At 37.8% G+C, this 23,909-nt stretch overlaps 2 protein-coding genes across 2 annotated transcripts in view; both read right to left on the bottom strand.

The window, feature by feature from the left end:
* The window catches only part of LOC107701800 (doublecortin domain-containing protein 2-like), a 30,552-nt gene extending 27,830 nt beyond the window's left edge, over positions 1-2,722 (bottom strand). The window contains exon 1 of the mRNA XM_016503910.1: positions 2,436-2,722. Within this exon, the coding sequence (XP_016359396.1) occupies positions 2,436-2,722 (287 nt within the window). The remainder of the gene's footprint in view (positions 1-2,435) is intronic.
* A 14,920-nt stretch (positions 2,723-17,642) lies between these two features.
* The window catches only part of slc6a3 (solute carrier family 6 member 3), a 30,193-nt gene continuing 23,926 nt past the window's right edge, over positions 17,643-23,909 (bottom strand). The window contains exons 11-15 of the mRNA XM_016503913.1: positions 22,394-22,493; positions 19,971-20,071; positions 19,707-19,874; positions 18,598-18,669; positions 17,643-18,353 (exon numbers count right to left, since the gene is read on the bottom strand). Of these exons, the coding sequence (XP_016359399.1) occupies positions 18,330-18,353; positions 18,598-18,669; positions 19,707-19,874; positions 19,971-20,071; positions 22,394-22,493 (465 nt within the window). The 3' untranslated portion in view covers positions 17,643-18,329. The remainder of the gene's footprint in view (positions 18,354-18,597; positions 18,670-19,706; positions 19,875-19,970; positions 20,072-22,393; positions 22,494-23,909) is intronic.

Genomic DNA, 23,909 nt, shown 5'->3' with positions numbered 1-23,909 from the left:
TCACCTATCCTCCTCCCGTCCCGGATAATCAGCTTCCCGCAGCTCCGCCTTCAACCAGAGCCAGAGAATACAACTGGAAACTCAGCGGCACCACAGACTGCAGCGCCTCCTGTGGACGAGGTGTGCATTTACACAAACACTGTGCAGTGTCTAATACAGTGAAACTTAAAAAATTAAAATGTGTTCACCCTCAGGTCATCCGAGATCAGGATGAGTTTGTTTCTTCATCAGGTTTGGAGAAATGTAGCATTGCATCAGTGTCTCAGCAATGGATGCTCTGCAGTGAATGGGTGCCGTCAGAATGAGAGTCCAAACAGCTGATAAAAACATCACAATAATCCACAAGTAATCCACAGCACTCCAGTCCATCAGTTAACATCTGGAGAAGACAAAAGCTGAAACTAATCCAGCATTAAGACGTTTTTAACTTCAAACCGTCGCTTTTGGCTAAAATACAAGTTAATAATCCATGATAACGCTTCCTCCAGTGAAAAAGTACATCTCATGTTGTCTCTCACAACAAAATCCAGCCACAGATTTGTTTAGAGCTGTTTAAACGCTGCTTGATCTGTGCAAATTTCTCTCCTGATTCACACCAGAACACTTTTTCACTGGAGGAAGCGTTATTATGGATTATGGACTTGTATTTTAGCCAGAAGCAACAGTTTGAAGTTTTAAAGTCTTAATGATTGATTCGATTGACACAAACACAAGATATTAATTGATTTTGTGGATTATTGTGATGTTTTTATCAGCTGTTTGGACTCTCATTCTGATGGCACCCATTCACTGCAGAGCATCCATTGCTGAGACACTGATGCAATGCTACATTTCTACAAACCTGATGAAGAAACAAACTCATCCTGATCTTGGATGGCCTGTGGATGAAGACATTTTTAGCAAATTTTCATTTTTGGGTGAACTATTTTAAGTTTGGAAAATTAGTTATCTACATGTGTATGTACACGTGCACATGAATTTCTTTACAAAACTAACATTTACAAACATTTATTGAAGTTGAATCAGAGAGTGAAGGAAAAGCATCATCATGTGTCCACCATACATGCACTCTAAGAAAAAGTTATGTAAAATACATTGTCCGTAAAATGTAAGTCTGTAACACCTTGTTAATTTGAAGGACTTTTCTGTATTGATATTTCAGAGGTGTTTTCCCCATATTTTAAATTATGCCCTGTATTGCGTTGTTTCTTAAGGTAAAGGAATTGTCTGTAAACTAAATGGAAAAGGTGGTAATTTTCTGTCAGGACATTATCTTTCTTTCTACAGATATGTTTTTCTTATGCTGTGGAAACTGTTTTCCATAGTAACAAACAAAACATATCAGGATGCACCTCATCAGTGTTGGGGGTAACACATTACAAGTAACGCGAGTTACGTAATCAGACGTAATGAGAACTAGTAAAGTAACACTTTACTTTTTAATTTAGAAGGACATATCTGAGTTACCTTTTCAAATAAGTACCTCCAGTTACCTTGTTTCCCATGTCTTGAGTGACAGCTCTGGTGTTGCCATGTTGAGAGTATTCGGGAGTAAGTGCAGAGCGTTGTGTGTGAACATGATCTTACTGTAGTTCTAGACTAAATATCAACATGTGTTTACTCATCTCACTGCACACAAACACATTCAGTGTTCTTCAAAATGAATAAAAACCTTCAAATGCAAAATCAAAATGTTATACAAACCTGCAATAATTAGATATTAAATAAGACAAATATCATTTATGTATTTAATCTCATTTTATTAACCAATGTCTTTGCTACTGACTTTCAACCATACTAAAAAGCAAAAATGACACATCTGTGTTTCATTTTTGTTATTGCTGAATAGTGTATTCTGCGTCATATTCTTCATGCGATTAGTTTGAGCTGCGCCCTCTACTGTACAGACATGAATTTAAATTTCCTTCAGCCTAACGCGTTTTCATTTCACTTTTGTTGTGAAAGGGCTTTTACATTTGTAAAACAAGAACTTTTTATATTAAAAACAAACATGCAAGCCCTGCACAGATTAAAAAAGTAACGCTAAAGTAACGTAACACATTACTTTCCATAAAAGTAACAAAGTAACATAATTAGTTACTTTTTTAAGAGAGTAACGCAACAATGTAATGCATTACTTTTAAAAGTAACTCTCCCCAACACTGCACCTCTTGATGTTGTTTGATTAAAGTCAGAGCTGACTCTGAAGAGTATTCATTTGTGCCACATGTTTTGATCACTAGATGATTCCCAAACTTCCATTTGTGCTATTTCACAGTTTTTGTGACTTTACTATCATTATAAAATATGGAAAGCAAATTTGTGTCATGTAAACGTTTGCTATGTAGATAGAACGATAGAACGATAGATACATAGATAGATAGATAGATAGGATAGATGGTGGATGGATGGATGGATGGATGGAGGTGTCTTACTCTATCTTCTTGAACCTCTCTCGTCCAGCAGCCACGTACTGCTGTCCGCTCCGCAGGTGCTCCAGGGACTGGACGCGGTGTCCGGCTTGGGGCGTGTAGATGCTCCGCACCGCGCCGAACGGAGCCCTCACGCCGCCAGTCACCTCCCGCAGAAGCGTGTCGAAGGTCGAAACCCGCTTCGAGTTAATCACCAAACGCCTGGGCGCGTAATACGGATCCCCATTGCGATAGAAATAGATATTCTTCACTTCAGGTTGAGACCGAAAGTGTGGCTTCTCCGCACTCATGGCCAGGAGAGGTGAAGCTAGCGATGGAGAGTCAGAGCGCAGCGCGGTGATATCTCCAGAGCAGAGCAGCGCATCTGAGGCGCATGGTCCAAACGACACAGACACACGTTTGATGAACACACCAACACGGTTTTAAGCCAAACAAAAGTGGAAACGGTGGATTTTGCGCACATAAAACTTTCCAGCGGGACGTTCATATCATGATGAAAAAGAGAAAGATGCAGCGCACGGAAAGCATGATCATGGGAACTCGTGTGTTCCTCGAGCGGTTTCCATAGAGACATTACAATCTTAAAGCCCGCTGACACCACTCTACACCAACTCCAGAGACTCCGTGTATGGCAAGCTGTATTAACATTTAGCCTTTACCAAGCTAACAATTTTTGGTTCTCAGAACATTCCCAGAACAGCTTTTTTTTTTTTCCGTATAACGTTATTATAGCGTTGCCCAACCTCTTTACTCTGATATGATCACCCCGTTATATGTCAGTAATCATCCAGCACACTCATGACCCACTCTAATGCCTAACCTGTATTATAAAAAAAAAAAAAAAACTTTTCTTGTTGTTATCTATTGTTTAATTAATTAAAATTATCTGAGCTCTGTACATCAACTGTCATATGTAGGATTAAATCTGTCCATTACGGGGTACCCTTTAGGTTACATTTCTTCAGCACCAAGTTAAAATGACATCACATTCTCTTCAGTTAGGCAGTAATCTCAGTAATCATTCGATAAATAGATCAATAAACGAGCGAGTCAGTCAGCCAGTAAAACAAAATGACTGCTCATTTTTAAGTTCCGTCAGTGCGCAGTTCTCAGTAAATAGGCTAGGCTATAGATGAAACAAACCCATGAAGTTATGATTTATGTGATCACTCTATGCTTAACCCTGACTTAATATCATAATTTAAAACGTGTTTTGATTGATCTAATTTCTGTATTTCAATAAAGGCTGTGTTAAACGAATTTCAGGGCTCTGTCATTACACAAAAACATCTGCAACGTTTTCATTAGAAATATAGTTTTACAGGGTTATAAAAATAACCTGAGAATAACCATTAGGGAACGTTCTCTGTAAGTTATTTTTAGGTTATTTAATAATAACCTCCATACAACGTTCTGGGAACGTTATTTTATGGTTACAAAAAAAATAAAAATAAAAAGAACGTTCCCCTAACGGTAGTATTTGGTTCCCAAAAAATAACCAAACGGGAACCAAAAACTAACGTTAGGGCAATGTTCTGTGTTAGCTGGGTAGCTTGCCTTAATACAATCTTCAAATTTTTGTTCCTAGTATTTCAAAAGTTAGGATTTTACCAAGCTTGATAATAACTTTATTTGACAGTAGCACTTATTCCTGTGAAAGTCAATTTCCGCAACGGAAAAAAAAAAAAATAAATAAAATAAAATAATAATAATAAATAATATTAATAATACTAATAATAATAGTGATATATAAACTCAGTTTTGTGAATTCTTCCCCTTTAAGTTTAAAACTTGCAATCTGCGTGATGTTTCAGTCATGACTTGCGTTAAATAATGTAGTGCAGTGTTCACAGCGTGTACGGTCTTAGCGTAACTGCCTATTCACTAAGTTACTTCAGCGTGACAGTCACATCTCATGCTCTCACCAAGCGGCAACCTCCCGCTCTCTCACGTGAAACCAACACGGAAGTGACTTAAACTGTAATTCATCAACTGGCCGCTAGAGGCTGGCTGCAAAAGGGAGTCAGTCCCATAGACTCCCCATGTTAAAATGCCCAACTTTACAGCAGAAAAAAAAACGTTTACAGCCTGGTACAAAAAGTGGTTTTGGTCTATATAGCTAATTTTGCCCTTCATGACAACTGTGAGGGGGTGATTTTTTTTATAACTCATCCGTTTAAATGATATTAAGCCTTAAAGTTCTGCATAATTAAGGGCGTGGCCACTTGAGTGACAGGCGGATTGCCGCTTCTGTCACCGGCATCGAGCTAGGTGGGCGTGGTTTCAGCAACCAGCTCCCGCCTCTTTGCCCAGCTTCAAAAACGCTCTTCAGAAACCTACGGGTGACATCACGGACACTACGTCCATGTTTTTATACAGTCTATGGCTCTCACTCAGGTGCAGCTTTTATCTGCAAGAGAAAGTGCATGACAAAGTAAGTTACTTCGATGTATATCGTTAATTAGAATTGCAAGTTTATATCTAGCTAAAATCTCCCAATTCCGAGTTAATATCTTACTATTATGATTTTATATCTCACAGTTATACGAGTTTATCTATAGTTTATATCTTGATATTATGTCAGAATTGTGAGAACTTAGAATTGCGAGAAGGAAAAAAGTCAGAATTTTTAGATAAAAAGTCTCAATTACATTTAGTTGTTTATATATTTATTTTTATTCTGTGGCAGAAATGGGCTGCTATATAAATCAGCTCATGGAAGAGATGAGTTTTCATGTCTTTACTAGTGTAATTAGCTGAGTATTTTCCAGTAAATGTGATTTTACAGTATTCACCATCAGAAATGACCTTTTTAGTGCTTTCCATCCAGACGTTCATGTATGTCCCCCGTTGAATGAGGATGTATACATCACCCAATAGAGTAAACCTGAGTCTTCATTCAATCTAATTAGACACCAAGGAGTTCATGTGCAAGTACAGCCCCTCTGTTGTTCTAACCTAGTTATATCTTGGAACAAAAAACATGTTTGTTTGGTGTGTCGCATAACAACTCTCTATTAAATGCCTTGACCACTTGCAAGATTATTGGCAAGGGAAAGCAGCCTTGAAAATTTGGTTAATTAGTGCGTCTCTGCACACAGCATTTTCACATGTAGAAGAGGTGATATATATCAAACATACATTTATGCCATTAAGCAGATGCCCTCATCTTGAGCGACTTACAAAACGTGTTTGACTCATTTTGGTGTTCCACCTCCAATTATTAAGAAGTCAGAAGTCAGAAAGAGCTTTATTAACAAGTATGTTTACACATACAAGGAATTTGACTTGGCGACAGGAGCTTCCAGTGCAGAAGAAAGCATGGACATAGTGTAAACATACATGACAGTGTAGACATACATAGGAATTACACAGTAGAGATGTGAAATAGCTGTTTGCTATCAGCTATTTCTACCTAATTTAACCCATAAACATGAGCGTTTTGGTATGAATGGTTGTATATAGGTTCAGTGATGTTGAATAATATTTCTTACTCGAGAAAAAAACAAAAAACAAAACCAAATCAAAACCAGTTGATTTAGATATTACTATTTTAGGTTAGTTTTTTTTTTTTTTTTCAGTGAAGGAATAAAGGCTACACAAGTTTGAAACAACATGAGGGTGAGTAAAGGATGACAGAAATAAAATTTTTTCATCTCCAATGTAAACATTTACAGCGCACTAATCCAGCGGCTGCTGCAAATACCAGAAGCGATAAAACTACAGCTGCACACACTTCCTCGTCCAGCAACAGTGGCCACAAACAAATCAGCTCCACAGTTCCTTCATCACTCATGAATTCTCATATGTATGTTCCTCCACTCCCCAGGCAAGAACCAACTATCCCAACTTATTCTTTTCTACTTCCATTCCTCATCCACCTTCTTGACAATTTCCTTGTCATTTCACAAAATCATTCTCCTGCAGCTAAACACGTAACTGTTATACAATCCGTGTTTTCAAAACTAGGAGTTCCCCTCTCTCCCGAAAAAACCAAGGGCCCTTCTACATACCTGGAGTTCCTCGGAATCCTCCTTGACTCGGTCAAATTCCAAGCTTCTCTCCCCAAATAAAAAACAGATCACAATCACAATCACTTCAAATTTTCTAGATGCTAACCATTGCAGCAAGTGTGATTTGCTTTCTCTCCTAGGCCACCTAAATTACGCTATGTGCATAATTCCCCAAGGCCGGCCTTTCATGTCCCACCTGCTAACTCTCGCTAGCTCAGCCTCAAGTCAGAAACATCCTCTTTCACTGCGATAATTTTGCCACTTGTCCACTGTATCAACAAAGGCCGTTTTCACGCTCCTAAATTCATGCACTTTCTAAGAAGTCTAATTTGGATCTCTGCCTGTCACCAATTCGTCATTAAAGCTGAACATATTCCCGGTCACCAAAATCAAATCGCTGACGCATTATCTCGTTTTCTTTTTCAGAAATTCAAAACCTTGGCTCCGGAAGCAGACTCCAACCCAGCTCCAGTTCCTCCTTATTCAGAACACTTATTGCTCTAGACCACCCCCTCACACACCTCCATACACTATCTACCAATACCATAATACAAGTTGTTTCTCCCAGAACACTCCAAACCTACTGGACAGCTTGGTGTTCCACAGAGCTCACAACATGGTTTTTCCTGAGTTTTCCCTCCTCTCAATATCCTCCTTCATCACTTACCTCAATCATATCAATTCAATTAAACCAGGATCGATCAAAGTCTACCTCAGTGGCATTCATTTATTTTTCAAGTTCATCCATGGTCAACAGTGCCCCAGAATTTCAAACCCTCAGATATCTCTCTTCATCAAAGGTTTACAAAAAAACAATCCCCCTCGTCCAGACACTAGACAACCCTTAACGATCATGCTCCTCATTTTTCCCCCTAAAAAAACAAGAACCCTAGATGCCATGTTCAATTTGGCTTTCTTCGGCTTCCTCAGAGTCTCAGAACTCACCATCAACTCAAACTTCAACCCAGCCATACGTCCTAAATTCTCAGTTCAACATCAAAGCAAAAATGATCAACTGAATCTCCATTCAATCTTCATTTTCAATTTGCCAACCCCCATTCAACCATATCAGTCCATAGCCCTTTTTCTTCACCAGAGGAAATCCCCAAATTACCTCTTCTCTCAAAGCCCTTTTTATCGATGATAAAAACCTTCCTGCCTCCAGATATTGGTTTCAAAATAATCTAAAATCCATCCTCAACAGATCCGGCATCCCAACTAAACATTTTTCTTCCCATTCTTTCCGCATAGGGGCAGCCTGTCACAGTCTTCAGCGGGTGTGCCCAGGAGGGCCACCAGATGACTGTGTTCTGTGAGCACATGGCTTGTGTTGTGTTTGTCTGTTGCCATGTGCTGTCTCCTGTCTATTGTCATGCCCCTCCCATCTTGTTACCTCGTTATAGTTTAAGTTGCTCCACCTGTGTCTCCCTCGTTAGCCTCCTCGTTTGGTTCCTATTTATTCTCCTTGTGTCTGTCATCCTGTGCTGATCCGTCATTTCTCATTGTGTGTGTTATATGTCTGCATGGAGTGCAGTTTTGAGCCTGCCTGTCTGTTTTTCCCCCTCAGGTGGTTTGAGTTTGTTTTTTTGTTTCATTTTCATTATTAAAATAATTAACCATTTCTCCTGCAATTGAGTCCTCGCTTCATCTCCCCGCACGCACCGTGACAGAGCCACCAAGGGGGGTGGCGCTCATCTGTTGCTTTCATTGATGTTAACTGTTAAATTTACATATAGTGCAGGAATTTAATATCAGATTTATATCTGTTTTGCAAAGACACATTTGTGTGGCCAGGTGTAAATGGAAACGTTTTAACAAATAAGATAGATATCTGAACAGAGAAAACGCATGAAGTGACCAAGTGTAAACAGGCCCTAAACTCTGGCTGTGGCTCTCCAGAAAGATCCTGACAGCCCTGCCATGTAAGTCCCCAAAGAACCTCTCAGTGAACAGTTCATAAAAGAATGTGTATTGAAATGTAACTTTCTGTATTTTAGAAATGCATTTTTGAAATTGAAATAAACTAATGATCTGGGCTGCGTTTCTCGATAACGATTGATCTTAGCACTTAAGAGCGTTTTCGAGTCATTTAACGAATGTTCGTTATTGTTTCACGTGCGTTTCACAAGAATGCACTTAACACGATCGCACACAGCTGTGCTTTTAAGTGCAACTTAAGAGTCGCTGTCCATTTGTCAAGTGCTGAAATGTCACGTTGTAGAATGGCTCGTCATTGTCACACATGCTTGTTGTGAAAGCAATCCATCTAATTTCTGATTTCCGTTGCTTCTTATACTTGTGTGAATGTATATTGAACTTGAATACTATAATTAGTATTAGTATAATTACTTTCTTATTGAGCAAGTTTAAAAACAAAAAATAACTGGAAATGTTGCATGGTCAAAACACTGTATCGCTCCAATCTTGCATAACACAAATTCTAAAGGTGCTTGCCGGAACATCAGCATCATTTTCGATATTTATATGAAACCTTAATTAAGTAGAATTATTTATCAATTACTTTATCCACACAATTACTTATTTCACATCTATATAAACAAACAAATAACTTATGGCTCATACATTTATATTTTGAAATGTTTAGCCTAATTATCTTCACCTGATGTGCATTTGCTACTAGGAGAAAAATCTATATAAGCACATACCTAGGGGTGGAGACACTAGCAAAATGGCTGAAACAAACAAAAAATAATGTTATTGTTATTTTAGAGGAGCTGGAGCTAAAAAAAACAAAACAAAAAAAAAAAAAAAAAACAATTTTCAGCCGGTTTAAGGGCAGTCATGCAAATAAAGAAAAACTAAAAATCTGGGACGATATTGCTACAAAACTAACTGTAACAAGGGGCATTAAAAGATCAGGGAAGGAGGTCAGGAAAACGTGGTTGAACTATTCAAGCCTTGCTAAAAGAAAAAGGGCACTGCAGAGGACAACAATTCATAAAACAGGTGGTTGGCCTAATGACGCCCCCCTTCTTACAGCAGAAGAAGAAAAGTCAATCCTTGGAACAACTGCCTCAGATGGGATTTGTGATGGTATTGATCTCCATGGAGGAGCCTGAGTCAGGTCCATCATGCTCGCAAGAGCAATCAGGTTCACCTCCTATTGGCAGACACCTACCATCTCCCAGTCCTCCCAACAGTCCATCCATGCCCCAGCCTCTCTTCAATTGTTCAGGCTACAGCCACAACACCTCAGCGATTTGAGAATGTCTGTGATTGTAGTTAGGGCACAGTGCAGCTGGAGCAAGACAAACTAGATGTTCTAAAAGACATTAGACAATCTCTTAAAGAGGCCAATGAGATGGACAGCAACTCATTGAACACAAGAAGGCCAAGCTGGCTTTGGAAGAGAGGAGAATGGCACTGGAGGAGATGAGATTTGCAAGGCATTTCAGTGCCAATTATCTTGCCAGATGAGCCGGGTAATATTGTTTAATGTTGTTTAATCGTGACTAATTATATGTTTTAATATAATATGTTGTGCAACATGAAATATTCTATTCTATATGTAGTTAGGACTCATCACATTGTGCTCATCTTTTGCAGATCCTGGGGAACAAACCACAAACTTGAATCAATAAAAACAGTTTAAATTCAATGTTTTGATGTTTGTTAAACCACTCAAAGCCTAAGGCTCTATGAAATACAACAGCAGGAGTATTCTTATTATAAGTGTTTCAAATTAAATGGCTACTTGTAGTACTTTTCAAAAATAAGCATGCAAGCCCTATATGTTTTATTACAGCTTGAGTCTTGAGGGCGTATGTGGCTATTTACAATTAATTTTATATATTATTAGGGCCTATCTATTATGTAGCCTATCCATTTCTATAGGTGCAGATTTTTTTTTATTGTGCACAAGCTTCATCAGCACTGTTGTATCTATAAATGTGCTGTTTATATGTATACATTTATAAAAACACAACCTTTGGCCATTATGAACCGTGCAAGAGAATAAATTCAGGGAAGAGGTAATTAATGCAATTTCTAAAATCAGGGAGTCAGTTTCTTCAAGTGAGGCCTTCTGCAATTAGTGGAATAGATGACAGGCAGTGTGTGATATGTGAATATTATCACAGCCTGAAAATCTTTAATCATATGGTTCCTGTGAGCAATTTTAGGTTGGTATATAAAGTTCTCACTTCAGTAGTCTTGCAGAGGAAATCATGGCTTCACTACAGCGAGTTTTTCAGATGAGATGACCACGGAGTACACTGTTTACCATAAATGCCTTCATCAGGCAGCATCAAAATCCTCTGGATATGCTTGATGATATGGCTGTCATTGACAGATACCATCTGCCACGAGGAGAAATAGTCCAACTGCTCAATGGCATTGGGCCTCAGCTGATGCGTGCTACAAGGAGGAATTTTGCCTTGTCCCCTGATGTGCAACTCTTAGCTGCTCTGAGATATTATGCAACAGGCAGTTTCCTTCAGGTCCTTGGTGATGGACTTGGACTAAGTAAAGCATCTGTGTCAAGAGCTGTACAAGCAGTCACCTATGCAGTGCTTTCACTTGCTGCTGAACACATCCAATGTCCAGCATCAAGACAGGCCATGTCAGACATACAGGATTATTTTTTAACTCATTACCATATACCACAAGTCATTGGAGTGATTGATGGTACTTTAATCCCCATCAGTACATCATAAGTGTTTGATCACAGACATTGTTGCAAGGTGGCCTGGGAGCACGCATGCCTCATTTATCTTTAGCAACTCATCTGTGGGTCAAGAGGCCCAAAACTCGCAGGGACAGTGGAGGCTGCATGGGGAGAACGGATATCCACCGAAGCCATATCTGTTCACCCCTGTTGCTAATCCTGTCAATAACAGGGAAGCAGATTTCAATGAGACTCACCGTGTTGCCCGAAGTACACTTGTACTCTCCTTGAAATGTCCATATACAGCAGTATACTTTTTCATTCCTTCATTTATTTGTGTTCAGTCATGTAATTTTTATTGCATTTATTTATTCATTATTATTTCTATATTGAATTATGTTTAATGAATAATACAAAAATAATAATAAAAAAAGAAGTAAAAAAAAAACAAATGAAAGTCACATTGAAGAGGTGTAAATTTTAGGTGCAATTTGCCGGTTTTCCAGCAGGTGACCTCATAACTTTACGATTTACAGATTTACGATTACTCCAGAGTACTCGTAGATCTACGAAGATGTTCAAGTACTGCTTAAGCTTACGATGCTTTTGGGAAACGCAGCCCTGTTAAGTATCCTATAACGTTTGTCATTATACCTGGCGAGTCATCTCACAACCACAACGTCAGAGTCAAGCGCTCGATGAAAGTGTGAAGCAGCAGGATAAAGAGCAGCGTGAATCTGGAGCTTCAGTTGTGCCAGAAAAAAAGAAAAGAAAAGAAAAAAAAAAAACACTACTGCACTACTTTTTCAAACTTATCCCAAGGCATTGATCCAGACTGCACAGAATTTCACAAAAATCATCTAATCACTCTTAAGTTTTGATTCATCTAAGGATTTTGTCAGACACATACCTTAGATCACAGAGATGTTACATCAGCCCAGGCTCTATGGACAAATGTGCCTGTATTACTCCAAAAACTTACCTACACATGCATTATACGGCAGTTTACAGCTGAAAACTGAAGTTCAAGTACAGAGGTATTGATTCACGACAGTGCAGTAGATGAGTTCAGTGAAGCTGTGCGGAGAGGATACAATGATGTTATTAAACTGCACCAAAAACAATAGAAACAAACCTTGGTTTGTGTTGTTGTATTAGTCAGAAGATCCTTCATGTCTCGTGCTTCTGGCCAGAAAGAAAAACAACCTGCACACGCTTTTAGCTCGACAGTCAGAAAAGACTGTGGTTCAGTGGCTTCAGACGCAAAAGTTTGAAAATCGCAAGGCAATCGACAACATGGTTTTTAATGCTTCTTGTAAGAAAAGTGCCTCATTTTGGTGCTTTTGTTTTTGACCACGGCTTTCCTCTGATCCATGAACACAGGGAATGTAACTCATTTTATTTAGTTAGTTGGTTAGTTAGTGGATCAGCTGGGACTCCAATCAGTGCTGCACAAAGAGAAATGATGCTTAAGTCATTTAAAATGTGTATAAAACTACATGTGACCCATTTGTCCTAATGATCTGTACAGCTAATCTGAACAGAGTGTTCTTGCTAACAGGTCTGTAGGGGAACATAGACACCTCTCTAGTGCTCACTACGCTCTACTGTCTTCCCTTGAGGCTGCTACTGTCCTTGCTAAACGTACATCTTCATATATTGGCTTATTTTCTGCATTTATGAAGAAATATTGAATAACATCTTTCAGATTTTTATAATCGTTGTCTACATAATGTCTTAATGCTGATTTTTTAGAGCATTGTGATTTAAAACTTGAGTGAACAAAGCACTGCAGTATCATCGTTGACCACACGGTGGCGCACTCTGTCAAACTACAGGGATGAGCTGAGGAATAGAGCAACTCAGTGTAACACATAAGCTAAAGAGCATCTTTTCATCTGAATCTGATCTTCAGTCCTGTCTGGTTTTGAATGGCTCCATTCTTCAATAGCAGCCTTTTTTGTGAAGCTGCGTTATATTAGGACAGATTCATAAATCAGTCTGAATGTGCTGCTCAAACGGTTCAGATCAGGCTCAAATACTCATGAAAATAAACTTGCCCTGCTGGTTTTTAACGTGAGGATTCAAAAGGACTTAATAAGCATCAAATGAGAGTACAAAGGTAACAACAACATACAATATGTGGTCAGTTTGCCATTTAAGGGTAATGTGTGCTAATGTGAAGCTGTGTGTGTTTATGAGTGAGAGGAACAGATGCAGGGGCTTTGCTCTTGTTTTTGTCCTTTGCAAATATGCTTTTAGATTCAACCGCTGCAACATGACATGAAATTACGGGTAATTGCTGTTGTTTATTGGCTGTAGTGATGGCTGCGTTTACACCGTGTCCTTGTGTAGCCCAAAGTGCTTGATAATTGGAGCTCTTTGACAACACGAGGGCTGAGACGACACTATCCCAGAGACACTGCCAGAACACGACTGCTCTCCATACTATACAACTCACAATCATCTCCTATGATTCCTCTAACACAAACCTTCTGCAGATATACTTTTATATCGGTCACTGGATTTACCAGCGAAGAAGACAATTCATTCAAATGACACAAACACAATTTCACAGATCGTGCACAGATCAGGAAAGCATAACTGTATATGTTCCCCAGAGTAAGACGGTCATTCATGCATGTCTTAACATACTGGACAAAATTACAATATCAATTTAAAATGTAATTCAATTCAGTTAGTTGTCACACTATAGCACATAATTGAACATGGAGGTGAATTTGAAATAATTTCTCCACTTAGTTTGAGCCGATATTGCCATTGCTGCCATACCAAATATCTGGAAATATACTGATTAAATAATACATTTCCATATAGTGCTTATATTTTTTTAAATATATTCAATATATTTCATGTATATGGATACATATAATACATATATAGCAATGAAGACAAGAGATATTGTTTGGGTTTACATAAAACTGAACAAATATGATCTCACCATTGTTTGTACACATTTGATATATGAAAATGTCTGTGAAAAAAAAAAAATCTTGAACAACGTTCTGAAAACATATAAAAAAGTTTTGGATTTTTGGACAACTGGATGTCTTGTAAAGTCATGGCAACATGGTGGGTGGAAAATTAGATTTGACATTTATAACTTAATTCATGGAGTGCTATAAAATTACTTATATGACAATATATATAAGTAAATATATTGTCACCATTTTTCCAGTATTTGTAAAGTGGCAGTTCCTTTTATTATTATTATTAATTCATGTATTGGAACTGGAACCATTTTAGACAAAAAGGTACTATTTTTTTTTTTTACAGCATATGCTTATGAAGAACATGTTGCCAGATCATTGTGGTGTTCTCACTTGAATATGATAAATAAAAAAATGTAAAAAAAAAAAAAAAATCACAGATTAACTGGATTATAAAGTGATAAACTCTGAGTTTTAGGGGTATGTGTTTGTGAGTGTGAGTGTGTGTCTTCATTCACTAACAAACCCCTAATTCATCAATATCGTTATTAATTCATAAATAACATTTTCAAGTGATAATTTGAAATGATAATGTTTTTTAATTACTAAAGTTGAAATGTTGTAAGTATTTATAAAAACACTTCTTCAGCCGTACTGTCCTGAGATCAGCAGGTGCGATGCTCTGCTGTTGATGTGCTCCAGATGGCCACATTTCTGTCAATTTGTCTGCTAAGCGTCAGCAGCTGCTGATCAGCTTCAATCAATGACGGTTAGTGTGTCATTTGCACGTCTAAATCAGCTCATTTATTTGCCTAATACGAAGCTTTGCCTGTTTGACAGCTCTGAAGCGATCCGATTTGCCCATCTGTCCTCAGGTGTGCGTCTGCGCTGGGAAATCTTCCTCAGATTGAGGCCCTCGCACATAATCAACAAGCAGGATTCAGGAACACACAAGTCATCTCCAGAAAGGCCAAAACAATTATTTACCTATAAGTTCACCGAGGCCTCTGCTTTTCCTTTATTAAGTGCTGGATGATTTATGTAATAATCCGACCTTTCCGTCTGATGGTTTATTGACTGCCAAAACGTCTCAGAAAATATGCCTGTCAGTGTTTGTCAACAATCAGCGTACGGACTCATTGTCTCGGTTCTGTGAAGGAGAATGACTTAATGTGCATGAGTTTGCCTACCGTTCATTTTCTACAGTAGTTTAACAGTACAGCTACTCTGGCCCAAACGCTCAAAAATGTGTCTTATTCACTAAGCACCTGCATTTAACAGTATCTAAATGAATTTGTTCCAAACCGTGTCACTCTTTGCCACAGTGAACATGATTTCACATGCTTCAAATGTTGTTTTTTTCTTTGTAGATGACAAAAATGTCCACGAATTGGAAAAAATACCAAAATGTGTTAAAACCAGAGTAATATGATTTAGAAATCACTACTATATTTGCTTCAGAATAACATTGTGATAAAAGATTGGTGAAATAAGTGATTAGTGGCCAACTATGGTGATTTCCATCTTTAAAAATTATGAGTTCAATAATTATAAATAAAATAAACAAATAATTATTAAGACAAATAATAATGAAAATGGTGCTATTTTTGAATTAGTTTTATTATAAGGTTTTGTTTTGATTATATCAGCATAATAATTTGAGTGAAAACTTAATGACGTATCAACCGAATTAAATGTATGAATGTTTAAGTGGTAATTTTTCTAAACAGATACAGGTGTATTTGAGTGAATTGCTGTGCAGCATGATATCTGATGAAAAGACCGGCTTAGTTTCCATGTGAGGACAGGCAGGTTTATGCTGGTTAGAGCTGGTTTATCCGCTGGAGCATTGCTGCTGATCACAACTGGTCTTTCTGGTAATGTTGATGACTTACCTGGAAATAAAAAAATAAAAATACGAAAGCACTTTTTGTAAATGATATGATCACTGATCATAAACTAGATGTGCTCTGTTTGACAGAAACCTGGCTAAAACCTGATGATTGCATTATTTTAAATGAGTCTAGGTAATGATAAATCCCCTGTGATGTTTGTACTGGCTACTGTATACAGGCCACCAGGGCACCATACAAACTTTATTAAAGAATTTGCTGATTTTATTTCCGAGTTAGTGCTGGCTGCAGATAAAGTTTTAATTGTTGGTGATTTTAATATCCATGTTGATAATGAAAGAGATGCATTGGGATCAGCATTCAGAGACATTCTGAACTCTATTGAGGTTAGACAACACGTCTCAGGACCTACTCATTGTCGAAATCATACTCTAGATTTAATACTGTCACATGGAATTGATGTTGACGCTGTTGAAATTCTGCAGCAGAGCGAGGATATCACTGATCATTATCTAGTCTTGTGCAAACTTCATATAGCTAAAGCTACAAATTCAACACCTTATATGCTTCATAATAGCACTTGTCTGGTGTGAATCAGGAGAGAAATCTGCACAGATCAAGCAGCGTTTAAACAGCTCTAAACACATATGTGGCTGGATTTTGATGTGAGAGACAACAGCAGATGCACTTTTTCACTGGAGGAAGAGTTATTATGGATTATGGATTCATATTTTAGTTAAAAACATCTTAATGCTGGATGTGTTTCAGCTTTTGTCTTCTCCAGATGTTAACTGATGGACTGGAGTGCTGTGGATTACTTGTGGATTATTGTGATGTTTTTATCAGCTGTTTGGACTCTAATTCTGACGGCACCCATTCACTGCAGAGCATCCATTGCTGAGACACTGATGCAATGCTACATTTCTACAAACTCATCCTGATCTGGGATGACCTGAGGGTGAGCACATTCTCCTTTTTGGGTGAACTATTCCTTTAATATGGAGAAAAAAAAAAGTTTTAGTTTGAACTTTGTGAACAGTATTGACAATATTCTGGATTCAATACAAGTTAAAATATATTGACAGCATCTGTGACATGCTGTTGATTGCCATGAACAGAAACAAGCAAAAACCATGTTGAAAGTAATGATCTTTTAATAGAAGTCTGTGGGGCAAGACACAGTTTTCCTTTCAGCTCCTGTCATGACCATGAAACGCTGGTAAACCTGGTAACGTTTGCATGGAATTACTTCTGTGTCTGTTTGCACGTTTTTACAGACTGATGGAAATGACTTGCTGTGGTCATTCACACAGACACTGTTGGCAGAACAGGTTCTGAATTTGTTATATTGTTTCACAGCATACGACATATAGATTAGGAGACCAATGTGCTTGAGGTTTTTATTTTTTACAGATTACAGACTGTTTATGGACTGTTTATGCAGTAGAATAAAATATTCTAAGCTGAATTAGTTTGAGTAGAAACTGGACACTGGTTTTATCCACATCATTGCCTCTTGTTTTGAGATATTGTATTATGACCACACCATTAAAACCAGCTCTTCTCTTCCACAAATATTGACCCCAACAACATGCAAAGTGCATTACTGTTATTTAAAAAACAATCAAATTAATTTTTATTTCATAAACACTTTTTATTGACATTTCAGTAGTTGACAAATTTCAGCAGGCACTGAAATCATTAAATTTAAAGACTTCAAATATTCATAATAAACTTTCATGTAAATAAAACTCTGACTCTAATACAGCTGTAGATGACAACATTCAGCGCGACAGAAATCCTATAAATGCTGCTGTGTTTTATTGGTTTGGAAGGTTAACCGCTGCATGGATTAAACGCGAAGATGTTTGCAAACAATATAACCACTGCATGCTGTTTCCTACAGATTGATTTTCTGCAGTTCTGCAAACATGTAGTGACCAACGGTTAAACCTTCGTGCGACCTAAAGTCTGAGGATATCGCTTATGCATCATATGATCGATACTGAAAGCATGAAAATGAAAGAGTTGTGTTGTGATCAATTGAACTTGTTCAGTCGTAAATGCATTTGCACTTCTCAGACACAGAGAGGATAGATTTATATATTTTTTTGCAATAGCACTATTTACACGTCTCTAAACATTAGTGTTGCTAAAGATGTCTTTTGACACGTCAACCACATTTATCAATAAGGCTCCGTTGAACTCTGACCACAAACAGAAGATATATAATAAATAAACAAACAAACAGTCAGTGAGGACAACATCAGCCATCATAACAGTCATCGTATACTGAGAGTAAAACTGGATACTGACACACTGTGATCCAAGTCACGAAACAGCCACATGTTCGATTATGCAAGAAAGAAACAACTAGTAATACGCTTCTGTCGGCGCTTCCCTCGTGGAGCGAGTCCTCATGTGCCATCATCATCATCTTCATCATCATTACCTCAAACCACCAGCCAGTGATGAAGCTGTGAGAAACAAGTCATATTCATACAGCGCTCTTCACAACACAAGCTGAAAATAATCACTGAATAAATCACTGAAGACTTCAACATCAGTGAGGCCAGAACAATCACACCATATCTGCGTCGAGGATCGACTGTGATAACGGTGCAGTAAAATGTCACGTTTAGCATAATTGAAAGTTCACCCATTAAATTTATGTAATCTTCCTTGTTCAGCCGTACACATGAAAGCACCCATGATGCTCACCGTGAACTGTCGCACCTCTCCACGTTCCACCAGGTGATGTTCAGTCTCAGGAGTGATGGCGTACGCCAGTTTCTGCCGAGATAATCCAGCAGCACATTCACACAGAAACAACCAGACAAACGCAGGGACATCACTATAACCAAAGCCATCATGCATGCAGTATGATTTCTGTGCAGTGATGAATGTTTAACCCTTGTGCTGTGCTGAAATGTGGTCTTCCTGGTCAAAAAATGATGTGGAAACACTTTATTTTAAGGAAAAATTCTCACTGCAAATTACTACTGTAGCACACTGGCTGTTTATTAGTACTTATAAAGCACATATTAATGCCTGATTCTGCATGACCATATTTTAGACCCCTTAATCCTTAAACCCCATACCTAATACCTTACTGACTATTAATAAGCAGCAATTTAGGAGTTTGTTGAGGCAAAAATCATAGTCAATAGTGAGAACTGGACCTTAAAATAAAGAGTGACCAAAATTGCTTCTAAATCTCTCATTATGTTATTTTATAATTGATCTGAGCTTATGCATCTCAGTTTTTGAGTGAAGATTGGCAAAATTATCCACAAATAATGTTTTTTGTTTTTTTTTCACTCATAAGCTCAGATCAATGATCAACCAGCTCCAAAAAGAAATACAAAACCTGTGCTTATTGCAAGAAAACAAGTTGACAAAAAGATTGAATTCAAGACTTATAGCATGAGAAGAGATTTATAAGCTATTTTTTGTAGGCTGGCTTTGACCAGTAAAAGATGGGGGGGAATCAAATCCCCAAACGTACACAACTTATCTTTTTATTTTTGGGAGGGGTGTTATACCATATGTAAGCAAAGTCAGTAAGTTTTAGTCCAATGAAATGCAATATTATTGTTCAGTAATATTATTGATTCAACGGCACTGACACTATTGGATGAGAATGAAATTTGAACTGAATTGATCTGAATAATGACACTATTGTCGTCTATAGAGCTGCTTAAAGCTGCTTTATTACTGTGAAGCTGCTTCAAAACAGCGTTTGTATAAAGCACTATAGAAGTTCATGTGGCTTGACTTAATTAATCTTCATAAAGTGTTTTGCATATTGACGAATATGAAATACTCACGTCACAGAAGCTTCCGGGCAGAGAGCAGAACTTGTAGATGGCGTAGAGCGGCACCATGATCATGGAGGAGATGGACAAACACCAGCCCAGCATCGTCGCCCACGTGGGGAAATAATACGAGCCGTACTTCGGAGGATTGAACGTCGCGAAACTCACAACAACCATGAACTGAGTGCACGGGAGAGAAAACAGGCACGGGTTAATGGTATCTGAAGGAGATTGGTGATATGTGTGTTGTGTTGGACAGAGAGACTGTGAACGCACCAGGAGGAAACACGGACTGACAAACTTCCAGCACAGTCTCCAGTAGAGGCCGGGTCTCTGTCCGATCATCTCCTGGATATCATCGCTGAAGCGATCCACACCTGAACACACACATGCTGGTCAGCATCAAGAAAATGCAGAGCCACTTATTTGTCTTCTGCTCTTCAAAAAAAAACATGCCATTGAATTCAAACTCTGAATGATATGTATTGATGTTGTTGGTGAATTGATACCACAAAAATCAAAGATGTTATTGCAGCTGTGAGGAAGGACTATAATAGCAGGTATGAATTATAAAATGTTTTACTAAATTGGAAACTGACTGTTTAAAATTACATTTGTTTTTCATGAAAATCTTTGATTGAAGAGATCTTCTACATATCAGCCTATGCGTTTAACCAATTTCAAATATTTAAAAAGCAACAGGCGCTATAATGGATTCATATAACTAATTTTTCAAGTGTTACAATTGTCCAACCACTGTAACAACAACTGTAACACTTTGGAATCTTGTGATGTCTGAGCTGTCCTTTCTCAGAAGTCTAGTTCAGTGTCTGAGAGACTGTTTAAATGTTTTAGAAAGAAGTCTCTTTTGCTCATCAAGGCTGCATTTATTTAATAAAAAATACAGTAAAAACAGTAAAAATGTGAAATATCATTATAATTTAAAACAATGGATTTCAATTTAAATATACTGTATGTTAAACTGTAATTTATTCCTGTGATGCGCAGCTGTATTTCCAGCATCATGACTCCAGTCTTCAGTGTCACATGATCTTCAGAAATCATGCTAATATGCTGATTTGCTGCTCAAGAAATACTTCTGATTATTATCAATGTTGAAAACAGTTGTGCTGCACAATATTTTTGTGGACACTGTGATGCATTTTATTTTTCAGGATTCACAGATGAACAGAAAGTTCAAAAGAACCGCATTTATTTGAAATAGAAATATTTTTGCAACGTTATAAATGTCACTTTTTATAAATGTAATGCATCCTTGATGAATAGAAGTGTTAATTTCTTTAAAAAAAATGTTTTTGAACTGTAGTGGCCTGTATAAATATTTATCACGGTATATCAAAACTGACATGTAGATTTGTAGTAGCCGCAGTGTTATGAAGGAAAACATAATAAATATCACAGCTTCCCCCTGCAGTCCCTTCTTCTTAAACGCACTTGACCAAACAACATATTTTAACATGTGAATATGGCAATACTGACAAAGTGACAGCATTAAGCCATGCTCCACATGAAACAATATCACTTTGAGTTTTGATGAAAAAGACAGAATCCTTGGAAGCAAATGCCCTGTAGAGCAGATCTCAGTGAGTGTGTGGCCGCAGGGTTTGATCGAGGCTTGACGTCTAATCGCAGCAGACAGAGAGAGCAGAGCTCAGGGCCAAAGGCGCAGGTAAAGCAGCCTCCAGAAAGGCCAGCGGGGCCCGGGGCCCGTGTGTCTCGCAGCCTGTGACCCGCACAGGTCAAACACTCTGACGGTCCTGAGCTCACCGAGTCACGCTGAAGATCAGGTCTTCAGGAATCGCTCGCTGCCTCGGGTCTGTTTGCAAAGTTCACATCCCTGCGACCGCATGCCAGATCACCGAAGGCAAAGAAATGGCTTTTCCAGGAGAAAGTCAATGCGTGAATTACACGGAAACATTTGAGGAGAATTTCTAACCGAATATACATAATAAATATGCACAGTATACACACATCTATATTATGTAAACAAAAACTTTTATTTTGGATGCGATTAATCGCGATTAATCGTTTGACAGCACTAGTTATTTTATTTTTTATATTAGTGTCAAAAACTTTTCCCAAATATGTTTTTATCAAATATGTTTTGTCTTTTCCCAATGTCTCACAGACGTTTGGGCTGAATTTTGTTGATAAACATGGATATGTCACCTATTGACGAACCATTGCAGCATGAAAAACTGATCACTTTTTTCATCTGCAAGTAAAAGCAAATTAAAACGCAAGTAAAATTAATTTATTTTGTTTTCAAACTTTTCAGAGTAGTACTGATGTTGTTTTGTTAGAAATAAATATGTAAATATGTTTTGTTGTTTTTACAAGTCATTGTTTTTTAAAGTTAGTTTTTCAGTTTGTATTATTATTATTATTTTGACTTTTTTTTTCAATTTTAGTTTGAGTCATTTTAGCACATCAAATTAAACTAAATGAAAATAAGAAACATTTTCTTTGCTAGATCAAAACTAGATCAAAATGGACAATCTGGAGTTAGAATCGAATGCCAGATTGATAGGTGTTTGTGTGAAGAGCGTTCCTCGGCTGATATCCGAGCTCTGGGAGCCTAATGAGCGCCAGCGGGCCCGGAGCACAGCCGTCTGACAGACCATCAGCTCCTAATGCCACATCAGCTTCACCGCACATGCAGGAGCAGCACTCCTCACCGTAGAACCAGGCGATGCCGACGGCCTCAATCAGCACTCCAAACAGAATCGATGTCCCGGCGGCAAAGTGGTCCAGTAGCGTGAACACATAGATGCCCCCCTGCAGAGAGACAGAGAGACGAGACCGGATCAAGACCCCACACGAGACGCTCTTCATAATCAGATGGAAAGCTCATTAGAGGAGCATTGTGTCTCACGTACGTTTGTGACACAGATGAGAGAGATGAGGAACGTGGAGACCACGATGAAGAGCGTGAAGAGCTCTCGATGTTTGTGCAGGAACTTGAATTCGTCGATGAGTCCCGTGATCACAGACTCCATCCCTCCCATCTGAAAAACAGCGTTCAGATGCAGTTACAGCGCTGGCGTTCATCAGGACTGAGCTTCCAGGCATCATTTATAGCACTGACCCTCATAAACCCACACGGGTCCATTTTGACCCGGAAGAGATACATACATACATTAAAAAAAAAAAAGATTAGTTTTTAGCAAGGGAACAAACCTTTGAACGAAATAACTGTTAAAATATTTTTTGGAGATAAAACCGTTTGAATGAATGAATGAACAATCAAACAAACAATGTTTTGTGTTCAAGTAATTTTGGACCCAGAATGTATGGAGTACCATTAGGCGCCAAAAAACACTTAATTATATTAGTGTCAAAAACTTTTGTCAAATATATCTCACACACTTTTGGGCTGAATTTTGTTGATAAACATGAATATGTCACCTATTGACAAACCATTGCATCATGAAAAACTGATCACTTTTTCATCTGCAAGTAAAAGCAAATTAAAAAGCAAGTAAAATTAATTTATTTTGTTTGAAAACTTTTAAGAGTAATATTGATGTTGTGTTGATGATGTTTGGTTAGAAATAAATATGTAAACTGTAAAAAATGACCATGATTTTAACGGTAAAAGACTGTAAAAATGCTACATTAAAGACCTGTTAAATGGTTAACGGTAAGTTCCCCTACTATATACGGTGAAAAACTGTATTGGACATTACATGTAATGTTACAGCAGTATACCATTTTTGGAAGTGAAAAAGAACGTATACTTTACAGTGAATAACCGTAAATTGGCATTCCCAGAATTAACTGCGTTACATTTCAAATTTTGTTTTTTCATTGAAATAATTGTTTCTTCTTATTTTTTTCTCATCAGTTTTGTACATTAGGGTTGTATGTTACATCTAATGTTGTTAAAATTATGTTTATTTCATTATTTCAGTTTAGTGTTTGTGTGCACCTTCTGTATATGTTAGTACTTAAAATCTGCTTGTGATGGGCTTTGGTTCATCATGTGACTCTCATCACCATCTGCCTTTGGTGGATATCATTGTATTACAAAGGTACAAAACAGATTTCAGTACTTCAATAGGTTACTATATTAACATTGTATCAACTGATGAAATGATGGTATTTAAATGTAAATTTAAGTTAAATCCATAAAACCTAAAATGTTGCTACCGTATTTTTACGGTAAAATTCTGGCAATTTTACGGGTTTTTT

The sequence above is a fragment of the Sinocyclocheilus anshuiensis genome, unplaced genomic scaffold, assembly GCF_001515605.1.
Source record: "Sinocyclocheilus anshuiensis isolate Anshui unplaced genomic scaffold, SAMN03320099.WGS_v1.1 scaffold4061, whole genome shotgun sequence".
Lineage (NCBI taxonomy): Eukaryota > Metazoa > Chordata > Actinopteri > Cypriniformes > Cyprinidae > Sinocyclocheilus > Sinocyclocheilus anshuiensis.
Note: the sequence above shows the minus strand (reverse complement) of the source record. Positions and strands in the feature narration are given on the sequence as shown.